Source organism: Copadichromis virginalis, linkage group LG17 (genome assembly GCF_057382275.1).
Source record: "Copadichromis virginalis isolate Kocher_CV1m ecotype Utaka linkage group LG17, C_Virginalis_male_GT1.1, whole genome shotgun sequence".
In the NCBI taxonomy this organism is placed as follows: Eukaryota; Metazoa; Chordata; class Actinopteri; order Cichliformes; family Cichlidae; genus Copadichromis; species Copadichromis virginalis.
In genome coordinates, this window is record NC_140634.1 from 3,990,765 (window position 1) to 4,008,264 (window position 17,500).

Sequence of the window (17,500 nt, forward strand, 5' to 3'; positions counted from 1 at the left end):
GGAGAGTCACAGAGCTAAACAATCGATGTGCATATTTAAAGAATCAAATAAAGAACATTGTTGTGGAATAAATTACAGTGAATAATAATCACTGCCCTGCGTTAGAGAGTGACTTATGATGATGTATTAATTGGCTTAACTTTACCTCTAACAGCTTTTCACATAGTGCTGTGACCAGGGTGAAATCCATCATAAAGTAACTGTAAACAGTAGAACCATTAGCATGAATGTTATGGTTCTACTCTGATCAAAACTCAAGTCAGCTGTGTGACCTGATATAAAATGATAAAGAGGAACACATATAAATGACCTTTATGAACTTTTCAAAATGACTTTATATGTCTGACCCATTATCTATATATATTAGAGCAGATGTGGAAAACCACTGTTAGACCTACTCTATACTAACACAAACACAGTCAAAAATTCATTGCTAGTGTGACATGTGGTCCTTTTTGCCTTTGACCAATGATATGCTGGTTACTTGGACCAGTTTAGTATTTGCTGTCACAGAGGAATGTTAACCATAAATCCAAAAGACAAAACTGAAAAAATATGTTAATTGCAAACATGTTTTTGCTTAGTAAGAGGATTGAAATTACATGGAAACTGTCACCTTAAAGCCTCATTGTAAATATCATCACAAACAGATGTTTTCCACACGGTTAACAAAGCTCCACCACATCCAATCACTGCATATAAATCTAAAAGAAAACAACAACAAATAAAATGTAATTAACACAAGTGAAGTCTAAGGAGCTTGGAAAGAAAAGCGTCTGGACTTCTTTGAGTTCCTTGAAGACGTTTCACCTCTCATCCGAGAAGCTTCTTCAGTTCTAAGGGTCAATGGTGGAGAGTCCCAGATTTAAACCCAGTGGGAGTTTCCCCCCAAAGAGGGACAAAGAACCCCCTGATGATCCTCTACCTAATCACATGAGCCAAGGTGTGAAAGTGGGTGTGGGTCCCAATCAGCCAGGGTTTCGGGTGAGCTCATTGTGAAACCTGGCCCCACCCTATCATGTGATTTCCCGAGGTCAGGAAATCACCCACGCCCACTCCCAGGATGTGAGTGGACGTTACGGTGTCTGGGGAGGGAACTCAAAACTGGATTATAGATGGCAGACAGTTGGTGTCGTAAACCACCGCCTCTGTTTAAAGATGGTCGCTCACAGTGGACGTAAATGGCTTCTTTCACTCCTCCATCTGTCCAAAATGTGAACATTGGCATCCTCAAAGACTGACCTTTGTCCTTTAGATGCAGATGAACTGCTGAGTCTTGTCCCGTGGAGGTGGCTCTTCTATGTTGTGCCATGTGCTTGTGAAGTGGCTGTTTGGTCTCTCCGATGTAGAAGTCTGGGCATTCCTCGCTGCACTGTACAGCGTACACCACATTGTTAAGTTTGTGTTTAGGAGTTTTGTCTTTCGGGTGAACCAGTTTCTGTCTGAGTGTGTTACTGGGTCTGAAGTACACTGGGATGTCGTATTTGGAGAAAACTCTCCTGAGTTTTTCTGATACACCGGCTACATAGGGGATGACAATGTTGTTGTGTCTGTCTTTCTTATCCTCCCTCGCTGGTGTCTGATGTTCTTTTCTGTGAAGCTGGAATGCAGGCACACTGGACGAGCTTATTCTAAAAAATGTGTGTCCTAATTACTCCAAGTTTGTGTTCCAGAGGGTGATGGGAGTCAAAGAGGAGGTACTGGTCCGTGTGTGTGGGCTTCCGGTAAACTTCGATGTTGAGTTTGCCGTTCTCTTCAATGTGCACAGCGCAGTCCAGGAAAAGCAAACAGTCGTCCTTTGTGTCTTCCCTGGTGAACTTGATGTTTTTATCCACAGCGTTGATGTGCGCAGTGAAGGATTCCACTTTTTGCCTTTTGATTTTGACCCAGGTGTCATCTACATATCTGTACCAGTGGCTGGGTACTCTTCCTTTGAAAGAGCCAAGAGCCTTCCTTTCCACTTCCTCCATGTAAAGGTTGGCTACAACAGGTGACACAGGGGAACCCATGGCACAGCCATGTTTTTGTCTGTAGAAACCCTCGTTGTATTTGAAATATGTAGTGGTGAGGCAGAGGTCTAACAGTGTGCACATCTGATCGGGTGTGAAGTTGGTCCTGTCTTCCAAGGAGCTGTCTTCTTGCAGTCGTTTTCTGACAGTCTCCACTGCCTCTGTAGTGGGTATGCAAGTGAAGAGAGAGACTACATCAAAGGACATCATGAGAACCTTCACAGACATGACACAAGGGAAGACTTTTGATTTAATAACTAAGCTTAAAACAAGTGTTACCTTTGAATATTTGTGGGAAAAATCTGATGCTACCCCAAGAATACAAAGCCACACTGGAAATGATGACAGGCTTGCAGCCCTCTGTCTTCCTGGAGTGAGGTGCCCGATCAGTAGAAGTGAATTGACAGAAGTCAGTGTCTGTAAGAGTGGCCAAACACTGATACTCTGTCCACTTGCGTAGAGTCTAAGAAGCTGGAATGCAGGCACACTGGACGAGCTTGTTCTAAAAAATACAGAAAAAGGAACATTTTTTTTGTCTGTAGAAACCCTAAAAACTACAAATAAGTTATACAATGAACAATATTGAAATACCTTATAGGTGCTGCAGGCCACATAACCAGAATCCAGAGCAATCTCACACTCACATGATGGTGAGGAAAGACATGAGCTCTGCAATGAGGTTTGAAGGCCTCAGTTGGGACACGGAAGAACTCAGAAGACAAGCAATACCTGCACAGAGAGACAGAGTAGAAAAAGCATAGATTTGTAATCCATAATGTGAATTAAAACTCAAAAAGTGTCAACAAGTATAATCATTTGAGTGTGGAATTATTTATGCAATAAACAGGATTTTAATTAATTAATTGAATTAAAAACACTGACATTTTTTTTTATCAAAGATAAAGAATGATACCTCTCTCTGCTCTGAGGATCACTGAGCATCTCTGACAGGAAATACAGTTTCCTCAGTATGAGTCATCATTGATGGTCTCAGAGGTGTGTAGTGTGGTAGCATGATGATGGTCTCCAGATCAGGCAGGAGGTCAGGTGATGGGTGTGTCATCTTCTCCATTGAAGACACACTGGTATGGCAATTCATAACACAGCAGTCTCCTTGTGGCATGTAGTTATCTGTGCAGTCCAGCACTGATGGATCAGGTTTGGCTCAGCAGTTCATGAAGATGGTGTCTGAAAAAATATATCTAACAAAACACGTGCTTATAACACCACCCACCCAGCTCAGCCCCCAAGTGTCTATGTAATGCTGGTATGGGGTGTCGGTTACTAAGTCTAATTAGTGCATCAGAAAGCGGGGGCTACACCTAAAGCCCACACTTTTTGATGTCTTTGTTTATTAGCAGCTTTTTCCAGCTGCTCAGAGAATTCTGACTTGGCCTTTATCCACCCAAACCCAAACCCACCCGGATAAAAGCCAAGTCAAACTCACACACCATACCAGCATTGCATAGACACTTGGGGGCTGATCTGGGTGGGTGGTGTTAAACTGTAGTCGGGAACTTTCAGAAAACTATCCATTTACTTCTAAATCAGTTTTTATACATATTCTGTAAGCTGTACTAATGTTTTTCTCTACATAATGTATCATTATAGACATCTCTGGTAGCCTAAAGATAGTTTATAACTTTTGACATTTTTTACCTGTAAAACATGATAAGCAAAACCTCATTCATCACAAAAACTTTTGATTCTACAAAAGCTACTATAATCAAGAAAATATAATTGTCTGTATTTATTCATGTGAGCCATAATAAATACCTGCATTTATGTGGGATTTATTTATTTACTATTTCATATTTTCAAGCCCTTGGAGGGGAAGATCTCGTTTGTTGAGCTACATACGTCACAGTAAAAAGATTTAGTCATTTAAAACATGAGAATAAAAGAAATGATGTTGGTTTAATAAATGTTGCAGCACATTTCAGATCAGAGGTGCATGATAGCAGATGTTCTCTGCTCTGCATGAAGTTCAGCAATGATTTGGTGAAATGATTAATAACATTGCAATAAGAAAGGGTCTTCTGACAGACAGAGTAGGGAAGACCCTTTTTTCAATGAAAAATCTTTTTCATGCTCTACAATCAGTAAACTCTGTAACAAACATGATCTGTAATTGTTTCAAAACTCACCAGACGACTTCATGATTGGCTCGAGGACAGGACACAAAAGACAGGGTTGTGGTAACTGTAATATGATCTCAGAACACCTGAATACAGACATTTCTGTGGCTGAGAAATAAAAATGAGGTCAAGCAGGGTGTTCTTGTCTGTAGTGGCAGAAGTGATCAGCTGTGAATACCCTCTCGACTGAAACTGCTCCAGAATCTGTTTTCTTCCACTCTGCAACTGGTTCTCATTAAAATCTCCACACACAATGATTGGGTGACAGTCCATTATTTCAAGTGAATCTAAAAGACTTACCAGGTTTTGCATGAATGGTGTCAAACTGTAGTCAGGGGGTCTGTACACAACAGCAATGAGTGCAGGGAATGGAGCCTGAACCTTCAACACTAAAAACTCAAGATCAGTGACATTATGCAGATACTGTTTTACCTGAACCTGAAAATGATTCCTCAAATACACAACAACTCCCCCACCACTTCTGCTGGCCATGTGAGGAAAGTTTGTGTAGGACACATGTCTGTTGCGTTTGAACATGGTGTAGCCGTCCAAATGAAGACTGTCTGCAACAAAGGAGCCTTGAAGGTGAGACTCAGTGAGACACAAAACATCTGCTAAACACATTTCATGATGACTCTTGATGTCACTGATGTGAGATGGCAAACCCTCCGTATTGTGATGGATCAGTGTAAGAGTGTCAAGTCTGCTGGCTGTTTCTCTGACCTGAAGAAGAGGCATCATTTCTTCAACACTGGCTTGTCTCATGGTTTGGAGCGCTGCAGTTACCTCGGGATTGGCGTAAATCTTTTTCTCATCCAAGTCCTGCAAATAGAGTCCACTGAGAGACGTCACCCTGCTGAGAGCAACGTAAGCCATACCTGGTTCAAAAATGTTCTTCATTGAAACTACAGCTGTCTGTGTTGTAAGACCCTGAGTTTTGTGAATTGTGCAAGCGAATGCTAGCTTTACAGGAAACTGTCTGCGTACTGCTCCTTTAAACTTCAGACTCTCCTCTGCTCTCTCAATGTAAACCAGATCATCAGAAGCTGCATTAGCACTGCGGTTGTGTCTCATAGGCTGCCGGTTGTCCATCCTGAGCCCCAGTTTAATTATGTGTCCATCATTTTCAGATCTCACCACCTTTACCAGTATACCAAAAGCACCGTTGACTAAACCGTTTAGTGTGTCCAAGTTTCTGGTCAGCATGACTCGAGCTCCTTCAGCAACATTCAGAGTGTCAGGTAAATCATTTCGCCCACCTGTAAATGGTTTGTCTCTTCGTTCCATTCTGCCTGTACATTTATCCTTCTGGAAATCGTCTGCATTGATGATTATGATGTTTGAATGAAGCTTCTTCAGGGTATCTGTGTTGTGGGATTCCACATTCTTGTTGGTGGCATAAATGTGTAAGACCTCAGTTGGACATTCTTCTGGTGCAGTCACAGCCTGTGACAACAAATCTCTGTCGCACTGAGAAAGCTCATCTGTCTTTTCTTTGACTCTAATCCTGTTCAGCATCTCTGCAAAGGCCACATCATCTTTCTGACGCATGATCTCGGTTAGAGTGATCATCTGAAAATGCTCCTGCCATAGGTCAATCTGTTCTGGATCGTAAACACAGAGAGGTTTAGACTGTCGCACTGGTGGCAGCTGGTAAAAATCTCCAACAGCTAAAACTGACATTCCACCAAAAGGTCTCTGAGTGCCTTTGATTTGTTTCAGTCTTGCATCCACATAAGCAAAAAGGGGTTTTGAAACCATTGAAATTTCATCAATAACAATAATTTCAGCATTCATCAGCTCAGATCTGACTTCATCCAGTTGGTTACCAAGTCCTTGAATGGGTGGTTTCAGACTCCTGGGTAGTTTCAGTAGAGAATGTAACGTAGAGCCACTGATAGAAAAAGCTGCTGTACCGGTAAATGAAGTCAGTAAAACAGTTGGATTTGATATGTCAGCTTCTTCTGCATTAGCAGGCAGTCTGCTCAGGATCTTTGATGCTTCAGAATGAATACACTTAATCAGATGTGACTTTCCAGTTCCTGCACCACCGTTGATATAGAAGAAAAATGGATCTGGGTTCAAACCACAAACTCGCTGAATACACCAGTCTCTTATAGTATAGAACACGCAGGCCTGCTTCTGGTTCAGATTCTGATACATTACACGTACCACGGCTGGATCTACTGCAGGTTGTTCTCTGACGGCTCTGATCTTTGTTACAGCATCAGACTGACGACTGTAGTCGGGAACATTCTCCTGTTCGTTCTCATCATCAGAATGTCTCTCAGGAAGATTCTCATCGCATTGCAGCCTCACAACTTCAGATTCAGGAGCCAGATTACACCATTCATCAATCACAACATCCCTATTTTGTTCAAACTCTTCCAGTGCACTCTCAATATCCTCAGAGTTCTTCTCATACTTGTCTTTATTTCTTTTCACAACCCTTTTCACAGACTCACTGTGGTCTGAACATGGAAGTCGTACAAAACCTGAGTTGTAGAAGGACTGATAGGTTTGGAACCCTTGTGGTTTCAGTTCCTGCTCTGATCTGTGTGGAAGGTAAAGTCTCAACAGTCGACCATAATATTGCTCAGGATCTTTTTCCTGTGAACAGTGGTAATATCTGATTATAGCTGGTTTATCATTTTTTCGCCTTTGTACAAATCCAAGCTGGTTTAGAAGAGGAAGCACATCTTTTCCTTCATTTGGACCACTCACCAACCTGCACAAGGCAGCAAAATCAGCCAGTGACATTTCCTCATATTCTGGGGTCTCAGGTCTGCATTTGTATTTATCACTCAAACTTGTCATCCAAATATTACAACTGTCGTGTGTTGTGCTTTCCAGGAAGCTCATGGGCCGACTCATTTTTACTGGGTTATCATCTGTTGGTACAAATACAACACTGCGGGAACATTTTTTCATTTTTAGGCCACAGACTCGAGTCACACACTCCTGTGCGCTGATCTCTCTCTTTTTTGAGTAAGCTTGCATCACAGCTCTCATTTCATCACATTCATTGACGGTGTTCTTATCAGAGTTGTCAATAACTGTCTTCAGGTATTCAGAGAGGCCAGATTCTTTCTTTGTTATATATTTACAGAGGTATTCTATACATGAATAGGCATTCAAAATGAATGAGACATCTAAATTAGAGTTCCAGGCTTCAAGCAGGTCTGGGTTGTAATTGTTGATCCAACACTCATTTGGGTCACGTTTCAGAATCAGAGCTGTTTTCTTGTTTATGTCTTGGAGGCATTGTTCATACTCATTCATTGTTAAGTTGCATCGTGACAGAATCTGCTCTATGGTGAGGGAAGCAGCTTCAGGTTCCTTCAGCAGGTTCAACAAAGGTCTGAGTTTGGCTTTTGCAGCTTCAGTGTCTGAATCCTCATCCTGTCTCACAATCATTGTTCTTGTGGCTGGTGGTTTTGGAAACCCAAATCTACAACCAGAGTTCACACTCTTAAAGCATGTCTTTGTGTGGTTTTTGCTGTGCTTTTGTAGCTCAGTGACTTTTTTGTGCAGTTCAGGTTGTTTTTCTGGATCAGGGAGTTGAGCTGAGATGTATCTGTCCACAAAGTCACAGACAGTTTGGTCATCATCCACATCTGCTTCTACCTTTTCTCGAATCCACAGCAACATGTGTATATGTGGACTACCTCTGTGCTGGAACTCAACTCTGTAAAAGTAATCAATGATCTCACCAAGGGGCTGTGCAGGAGAAAAAAGCAAATCTCTGAACAAAGCCTCAACACGTTTATCAAACATTCGCATGGTGGTTACTGGATTTGATCTTAGAATTTCACACTTTTCTGACCAGTCCAGGGCTTCAAAATCAACCTCTTCACCTTGCTGTCTCTTTATTGCTTGAATCACTTCAGGCCATCTCATCTCAGCAGCAGAGAAAGTGACAAAGAACTGAGGTGTTCCTATTTGGCGAACCATGCTGAATAGATCTCTGGTAGTTTTCTGCCAGTAAGCTGGAGTTCCTCTGAGTGGCTGCATAAATCTGATTGCATCTTTATTTCTTACCAGCTTCTCTACTTCTGTCTTACTTTGTAACATTCCTGATGTGATTTTGCGTCCATCTTTGGTCATAGTTTTACCTTTCCTTAGCTGTATTGTCATGCTGGAATTAGCCAAATGTATTTCAGTGACAAACTGTGAGAAAAACAAGTAATTTGTGTCTTTAGCAAATCTTGCATCAATGTTGAAAAGCCTTGACTTGAAGTAAGCACTTGGTGTGAGCTTGAGACGTCTCTTTTCATCCAGTGTATTCTGACCAGTAGGAAACTGCACAGGAAATGCCATGGCTTCCAAATGAGGAGTTCTGAAGAAGCTAACAGGATTGTTTCTTTCTGCAGGAGCCACACAATATGTGTTATCAGTGAAACAGAGAATCTCTTCTGAAATGTCTACAGGCTGCAGACAACTTTCTAGAGCAAAACCTCCATTGCTCAAATCACTTTCTGGTTCATCTGGATTTTGTTCCTCTGGTTGTTCATCACAGGATTGCATATTAATATCTTGGTCACTTTGAGACTCACTTTCGCACAAAAGGGCATCTTTTTCATAGTTGTCAATTTCCATTAAATCTGCTTCATTATAATCATCACTTGCCATGCTGGCTTCATCACTGCTGTCATCATCAGGTAACGTTGGATCACAAAGCAATGCATCATCTCTGATAATAATATCTGTGTACTGTGGATGAATTTGTTTCAGTTTACGCAGAGCTTGAATGAGTTTAGACCAGGTGACAGTCTGGAACAGCTGATGGCCTTTGTAGCACAGTCGTCTTTTCAGCTTTATCCTCATGATCTGTGATTGGCTTCTGATCCTCGGTAAACTGTCAACTGTTTGTTGGACCTCAGATGGTACACACACCACATTACCACGTATAAGTCTCTGTCTCCCCTTTGGAAGAGGAATAATCTTAGCAAATGGTATGCATTTGGCAATCAGATGTCTCTCCAGAATGTTGAGATCACAAAGTTCAGCTGGAATATCCTGCAGTTCTAAACCATTAACAGCAGCAAGCCTGGGCATGCATCCACTTTTGAGGGAACTGTGACATGTGTGACAGATATACTCTTTTTTTCTCTCAACAGGAAAGCTGCAGTGATCATGACATGCTTCATCACACACATGAACATATTTACCAGTTAGACACTGATGAGCTACAGTCTGGTGTTTTGAGTAATTTTGTCTTTTGCAGATTTTCACCTGATTAGGAAAAGAAGCTTTTAGACAAACAGTACAAACATAAGATGGTGCTGACTTAATGTTTGATCTGAAACGAGATATGGCCTCATTCATTAAAGTGTTCTCTGGATGACACTGTAAAGTCTCAGCTGGTCGATGCATCTGGCGATATTTCCGTTTTATATTCATTGCACATCTGATATTATGCATCTGTCTGAAAGAAAAACCATTCCAATATTTTACTCTCATTCGTTCTCTCATATTGTCCTTGTGTTGTTGCTGAAATCGTCTCTCTTCTCCATAACGCTTAGTCATGTAAGATAGTTTTTTCTTTTTAAATTCTTCACTTTCTTTATATAGGTTATATACATATGACCTCATGTAAGCTTTATGTTTTTCTCTGAATTCAGCACAAGTTCTGTATATTCTTCTTATACGCTCTTTCTGCTTATCTCTGAATATGGGAGACTCTCTATATGTTCTTGTTACACGTTCCTTCTGCTTTTCTCTGAATATGGGAGACTCTCTATATGTTCTTGTTACACGTTCCTTCTGCTTTTCTCTGAATATGGGAGACTCTCTATATGTTCTTGTTACACGTTCCTTCTGCTTTTCTCTGAATATGGGAGACTCTCTATATGTTCTTGTTATACGTTCCTTCTGCTTTTCTCTGAATAGGGGATTGTCTTTATATGTCCTTATGACACATTCTCTTTTTCTCTCTCTAATTTTAGCACTTTCTCTATACATCTTTCTAAAATGTTCTCTCTGTTTCTCCTTATAGGTAGCATTTAATTTATACAGTTCATTTTTGTACATGCTCTTTTTCTGTCTGTGATCAGGATCATTACACTTCTTAGTTGAGTTTTTTTTCTTTGTCTTGAAGCTTTCATCAAACCTGTACATCTGCCTTTCTTTCGTCTTCTGATTTTCCTTTCTCTGTGGTAGCTTTTGTTGGGTCAATAATCTTCTCCTCATTTTTTGCCTTTCATGTTTACTATATTTCAGCAGTTTATCTGAGAGTTCCTCTGTTATCTTAGTTGAACTGGAGGCACTGTTTGAATCATTCTGAGGAACAGAATCTGATGTTACCTGAGTGTCTCTTACAGAAGATGCAGATGTTTCTTTTTCTAAATACTCAGAAGGAAGATGGTTGTTTTCAGTAGCAGCTGTCTCATTTGAATAATCCACTCTGGATGATGTCACTTCAGTCGTTAAAGTGTCTCTCACAGCCTTCTGTGTCTGGTCAGTAGATCTTTGGGAGTTTATTTCATGAACGGCTTCATTTAAAGCTGGTGCTGTAACAGTTGTAGCTGTTTGTCTGTATTCGGTGGTTTGATTAGCATCTGTTTGGTCAGCAGCGTTTTCACTGTGAAACTCGATGGGCTGTAGTTCATAAGTACAGCTTGGTGCGATGCTAAACATTCTGTACAAACGTTTGATCCTGTCAATCATGTCATTAAGACGTGTGAATTTCAACATAACTGCAGTTCCACCACTTACACTTAGCGACAATGGCATACCAGTAGACTTACGTGGGTGAGGGTCAAAATATGCATATTCACCTGAAGTCAGCCTGCTAACAGCGATGACTGTTCCTCCCATGACTAGCAAAGCATAGCGAACGTCTGAAGCCAAACACTGTAATCCCTGTTCAAGGCTCGGAAAGTGATCTGTACCATCAAATGTGCCGTAATGAGCAAACTGAGACATGTCGACTTGATACTCGTGTGTGCGGCTGGTAACAACTGAGGGAAGTTCATCGCAGGCTAGAAACACACTGTTCACAAACCTCAGTCTGGCATCTGAATAGACGGCATGGCCTTTGTCCAACACACGGTTTAGATCTGCTCTGGTAATAAATTCATCCTCGTGTAAGAATGACAGGAAAACCAAACTGTTAGCCATGCATTGCTGATTCCGGTACTTTCCATACCTAGGAGCGGCCTGGCTTCGGGAAGCACAGACGCTACTCACTCGTGGACTTTCACTGTTTGTAACCTGTACATGAGACTGTCCTGGAGCTTGTCCATCATGCTGTGTTTGTACAGTTAGCTGGGGTTTAGTCTGGATTACCTGCATAACTTCAGGCTCTGGGACAGACACTGAGGGAACACTTCTTTTTACCACATCTGCATAAGACACTGTGGCTGTCTCTCCATCATGCTGTGTTTGTACAGTTAGCTGGGGTTTAGTCTGGATTACCTGCATAACTTCAGGCTCTGGGACAGACACTGAGGGAACACTTCTCTTTACCACATCTGCATAAGACACTGTGGATGTCTGAACACTGCTCTGCACTTCTGTGCTGGGAAAAGCTGAAACACACACCTTTACCTGCTCACTGCTCTGAGAAACATTCACCTGTTCTTTCTGCTTTTGCCATCTAAGCTTCTGGGACTGCGACCTTTGACTTTTTCTTGGCATTTTGCTGAAGTACAATCTGGAGCTTATATGTGGTTATACACAAATATAAAAACTGAACCTTGAAACACAGAAAAACTTATAACTCCTTAAGTTACTGTTAAATCTGAGAAATGTACTATTATACTATAAAATGTTTTTATGAATATATGAATAGATGTTAAAAAGCTGATTTGTACTCCAAACTCAAAATAAAGGAAATTCAAAGTTCTCTGGAAACAATTTGGTCCGTTTTATTGTAGCTCTTTTAGAAACGGGGTTTCTTCAGCTGGATGTTCTGCAGCAGTCAGGAAACAGGAAGTCTGGGTCCTCAGGCACTTCTCGATGACAATACTGACTGAATACTTACACTGAGTGACAAAATGGGTTTGTCCTTAAATAATAATACTATAAACTTGCAGTCAAATGTTATAGCCAATGAAACAGACTAACAGACTGGATCTGATTTATTATTTATCTGAATGTATGTATTACAAAATAACCAGATTATCTTATTACAAATGAACTTATAAAAAGGTGATATTTTATACAATTGATCAAAGTAAGCCAAACTAGCAGTCCAAACTAAAGTCTAATGGAAAATTAAAATGACAAATGTAGGGCTGTGTAAGTAGTTTCTACTATAAGTTCTACTGTACTGTAATTCTACTACTGTATATTCAACTTGTAATTTAAAGCAAAATGACTGAATGTGAGAGAGCTTAATGACAGGAAAGAAAGAGCAGTGAGAGCAGAGATCTCTCAGAATTCTGTAACAGATAGATCAAGTTCTGGTAACTTGGATTTCTGAAAATTGGATTCTGAAAAGATTCTCAAAACTTGGATTCTCAAATTAGATAGAGCAGTAGAGATAGAGGGATACAAGATGGAATGGCTTTCAAATTAGATAGAGCGGTAGAGATAGAGGGATACAAGATAGAATGGCTTTCAAATTAGAGCGGTAGGGATAGAGGGATACAAGATAGAATGGCTTTCAAATTAGATAGAGTTGGGAGAGTGATAGGATAGACAGAATTGCTTATAATGATAGAGAGAGAGAGAGGATCTTCTGCAGCAGGTCACCTGTAAGACACAAAAGGCATGGAATTAGTCATATTTCCAACATGCTTGGATTTACCATATTCTTCAGACTATATGGCATACCTAAAATCCTGTCATTATCTCAAAAACATACAATGTGCCTAGCGTATCGATTCTGGTTATGCTTACTGACCTCAAACGGGATTTCTGTGGTACACAGCGCTCAAAATTCTGTCAAATATTTTAGTAAGACTTCGTAAGCTACAAAGCTGCGCTGCTTGATGTATTGTCAGAGCATTATGGCTACCATAGTCAGGACCCTCGCAGAGTAATTCGTACGGTGCTTCAACATAACATTATGGTGTGTGTACAAGGACCTGGCACGTGCTAAGAGACATGCTTATGAAGCAGATTTCAAACTGATCAACCCATGAAGAGTTTGATGGATTTGTGGATGAGGAATGAACTGAAAAAGTGAGTGTATTGTTCTGTATTTTATGTGTTACAACTGAACAGTGTTGAGAGTTGTTTGTGAATGACTTGAATAAAGTTTGACTTATCTGACTGTTTGTTTGGCTTAATCTGCCTTAAAAACAGGCTTGTTTATTGACATTATGCCTTATAATCTCAAAAATACAATACATGTAGGGCTTTAAATACTAAAGACTTCTACAGTAAATTATTGGACTGAACAGAATGACAATGTTTAACAAATGATGGTGGAACTGTTATAAGGACATTTTTACATTCTATTAAAACAATAAACTAAGTCTATAAACTCAAACTAAGACGTGCTGCTACAGTAACTTACTGTAAATATTAAATGGTCCAACAAAACCAACACACTGAGGTTACAGCACAGTTTCAGGTCACTCTGTATGAATTTTGGCAAAATGAGAAATTTGGAGACAGCTAGTTTCTACATATTTCAGTCACATTTGGGGCATGTTTGATGCACAGCAATAAGCACTACACTAAATCTATAATAAACTTATCATAGCTGATATAAAGGCCTAATTAGCAAAATTTAGTATGATGATCATTTCTTTGTAGATCATTTCATGATAAAAAGAACAGAAGTGAGTGCTGTATCTGAGCTGTTGCATGTAAGATCTTTGCTGGACATTCCCACATTTCTTAAACAAACAAACAAACAAACATGACTTTCAGACAGTTCATCTTTTGTAAATTAGGCCAGGATTATTTTCAAAAAACAGCCTTGATAAAAATATCAGGCCACTATAAAATGTCTTATGTTTATGTTTTCATCCCACCTATACTTTGCAAGTCATTATGACAAATTACAAAAAGCAGTTTTTAGGCAGTGATTTAAGGGAAGAAGCTTTTGAAATCCACAATGCCCTACCACCAGTGGTCTCAAACTCTGGTCCTTAAGGCCTGGTGTCCAGAAACTTTTCTATGTGTCCCTGTTGCAACACACCTGAATAACATTAGTAGGTCATTAGCAAAACTCTACAGAACCTGACTGCATGCTGAGGTGGTAATTCAGGAATTTGATTCATGTTATAGCAGCTCATGAGTGAATGAACATGATGCAATGAAAGTACTTTTAGAAGTACATTTTTCCAAACACTTAAATTACTTACATTTGAGTAGTCTTAGGGGATGCCACTTCAGCACACAGTCAAATTCTATACTCTCACTAATGACCTACAAATGTTATTCAGGTGTTTTGTAACAGGGACACGTGGAAAAGCTTCAGGACACCGGCACTTGAAGAGTGGAGTTTGAGACCCCTGTCCTATGTGAATATTTAATTGTCCCTAAACTGCTAGTCGTGAGCTGCTCTAATGTGAAACAAACACATATAGTTCTGTAAAGGTTTACAAAGAGACTACTAAGGATCTGGAGACCTCAGAAAACAGAAACCCTCCCAGATGTTGTAGCTGAACATGCAAAAACAAGTTGCCTAATAATATCTCGATGATAACCAAGAGCTGTGCTGACTAACTGCACTAAACTGAATCATCTATAGTGAGAGAAAAACACCAGCATTAAAGTCAAACATGGTGCTGTTACTGTGATGTCCCAGAGTTCCTTTACTACTTCAGGACCTACATCAACTCATCAGGTCCTGGGCTTAAGTTTAATCACACTTAGGATCTGAAGCACACAAGCAAGTCCAATTGAATGAATGAAACAAAACACTTGGTGTAAACGAATCAGTCTGGACTTTAATGAAATTAAGATACTTGGCATGACTTGAAAACCCTATATTGGGCCTTAATTAAGACTTTTTTCTTTTCTTTTTTTGCCTGTCCTGTTTGGATCTAATTATGACAATTCTGAAATTATAGTGGACCAAAATCAACCAGTGATGTAAACCAGTCATTACCAGTTACTGTAAATGCTTGATGGTAATTGTTGCTATCAGGGCATCCACAGCTGGGTATTAGAGACCAACATGTTTTTACATTAGACCAGGTTGTTCTGGTTCAAAAATGAAATCATCACTTTAAAACTGCTTTTTGTATTTATCCAGGTCATCCTTGTTAGATGATTTGAAACATGTGAAAAAAGCATAAACAAAATAAATCTGCAAGGAAGAAAGACCTTTCTCAGCACTGTACCGCAGACAAAACCTTTACTTACCAGACTTGCGACGATCAGATCAGTATCCTAGAGAAAGGAAACAACACATCAGATCACTGTTTAATGACTTACACTGTTGAACCTCTTCGCACACAATCCAATTTACTGTGACATGAAATAACTAGTAAAATCCTCAATTTCTTCAAGCCTTTATGAACTCACTGTAGTCTAAAGAGGACAAACTTCAGTTACAGAGTCTCACATGGTGATAACATGTGTAATAAAGGCATGCATACTACAGAAGTGCAAAAAAGAGGCACCAATATTTGTTGGTACAGATTATGGCTTTTTAGCTCCATCATTTTCTATCACAAGTCAGTGCTTAATAAAGTGTGAAAAAACCACAACTGTTAGAATCAACGGAAAACCTCATTAGGTTTTAGTTCTGATCTGAATATGTAAATCCTAAAATACATGTAAATTCTGACATGTTATAGTAACAACAGTGGCACACCATTTTTGCAATTACAAAAATTATAATAAAGAGTCCTTCCATTGTACCTGTTGGCAGGAATCTTTTTGTATTTTTCAATATTTCCCTTTTATATAAAATTTTAAACACATTGTATCAAGCAAATTATTAAGAAACTGATTTAAACTTATTGTATATAAATTACACACAGGCTTTAACATACACAACATTGCCTACTCACAACTCTGGTCCTCTGAGTTTTTTATTATTGCTTAAATGTTTAACCTACCACTTCTGTTCACTCAGGCAAAAATACTTCTATAGTGGTCTGACTTTAATGTAATACATAAGCAGAATATGAGTGAAGATATAAATCAACAACTGTGGTGCTCTTAAGTGTTTAAGCTACCACTTACACTAACTCACCTAAAATGCGTTCATAGTTATGTCTGCTACGTAAATCCACAAACAAACGGAGAACACAAACAACTGTATAAAAACAGTTGTTTGTGTTCAAACATAAAAATCAGACACAAATGGCCTGTTAAACTTCAGGGACAGTCAGAGGTCATGTGTGGGGCCTTTGCTGCTACAAGGTATAAATTCTGACCATTTGATTTTGCCCATCAATAAATGGTAATGTCACAAAAACCAAACTACGTTAGGTAAGTTGCTAAACATGTTACACAGTGACAATGTCATATTACTGCAGTTACAATTGCTGCTTACTTACCAGCAAAGGCAAAACCAAAGTTCTGTTTCACTCTGTAACAAAAGAACAAAAATACAGAATCAGACAACTAAAATCAGCATCAGAGTCAATACTGCATCACAATCTGTAGTGGGAAAAAAAATCTGTTAAATTCTTTGTTTACAACAGCTTTACTATAAACACCCCATCTTCTCTTTCTGCACCTTATTAAAGATTTCTGTCTTTATTAAGGTGATGTGTCGTTTTATCAATCTGCAATAAGCCACAGAAATTCCTCATTAACGTAAAGCTCTAATACTTTGGTGCTATTACATAACACATCAGATACCACAAGCAAGGATTTGCTCGCACTGCACACTTGATCAAATGATAACATCACAGTTTCAAAGCATGCAACAATCACAAATAATACTTGATACTATAAATGCTTGATGGTAGTTCTTCGTATCAGGGCTTCCACAGCTGGGTATTAGAGACCAGCATGTTCTCACATTAGAACAGATAGCTCTGGTTTGGTTTTCTCTGCTTCATACGTGAAATCATCACTTTAAAATGCTTTTTTGTATTTATTCATATCATCCCTGTTAGATGATTTGAAACATGTGACAAAAAAGCATGAACAAAATAAATCTGCAAGGAAGAAAGACTTTTCCCAGCACTGTACCTCAGACAAAATGAACTCACTTTAGTCTAAAGAGGGCAAAATTTAATTGCAGAGTCTCAAATGGCCTTAACATGTGTAATAAAAACAATAATTACTACAGAAATGCTTTGATAAGCCTTTAAAATTAGACATAAATGGCCTATTAAACTTCAGGGACATTTTTAGGGACACTCAGAGATCGTGGGGGGGGGGGGGGGGGGGGGTTTCCGCTTATAAATCCTAAATGTGTTTTTGCCCATGAGCAAATGGCAAGATATCACAAAAAGCCAAACTATTGTATGTAAATTGCTAAAA

The 17,500-nt window shown here is 39.5% G+C and overlaps 1 protein-coding gene and 2 long non-coding RNA genes across 4 annotated transcripts in view; 1 reads left to right on the top strand and 2 right to left on the bottom strand.

Annotated features, from left to right (window-relative positions):
• Window positions 1-468: 468 nt before the first annotated feature.
• On the bottom strand, window positions 469-10,702 carry LOC146688796 (uncharacterized). Of its 2 annotated transcripts, XM_085435907.1 has the most exons (4): window positions 2,923-10,702; window positions 2,601-2,738; window positions 2,289-2,511; window positions 469-2,170 (listed from the first exon to the last, which is right to left on the bottom strand). In XM_085435907.1, the coding sequence occupies exon 1, from the start codon at window positions 10,337-10,339 to the stop codon at window positions 4,166-4,168; it is 6,174 nt and encodes a 2,057-aa protein (XP_085292033.1). In that variant the 5' UTR covers window positions 10,340-10,702; the 3' UTR covers window positions 469-2,170; window positions 2,289-2,511; window positions 2,601-2,738; window positions 2,923-4,165. The 2 variants fall into 2 exon arrangements, with proteins under 2 accessions (XP_085292033.1, XP_085292034.1); XM_085435908.1 differs by lacking the exon at window positions 2,289-2,511 and having other exon boundaries at window positions 469-1,631.
• Window positions 10,703-10,752: 50 nt separating this feature from the next.
• Window positions 10,753-12,578, top strand: LOC146688797 (uncharacterized). The gene is made up of 2 exons (XR_014915882.1): window positions 10,753-11,233; window positions 12,028-12,578. It is a non-coding gene; the product is annotated as an uncharacterized LOC146688797 (long non-coding RNA).
• Window positions 12,214-17,500, bottom strand: part of LOC146688798 (uncharacterized) — a 7,222-nt gene continuing 1,935 nt past the window's right edge. Inside the window, exons 3-5 of the long non-coding RNA XR_014915881.1 lie at window positions 16,564-16,595; window positions 15,419-15,445; window positions 12,214-12,847 (exon numbers count right to left, since the gene is read on the bottom strand). This is a non-coding gene — a long non-coding RNA (uncharacterized LOC146688798). The remainder of the gene's footprint in view (window positions 12,848-15,418; window positions 15,446-16,563; window positions 16,596-17,500) is intronic.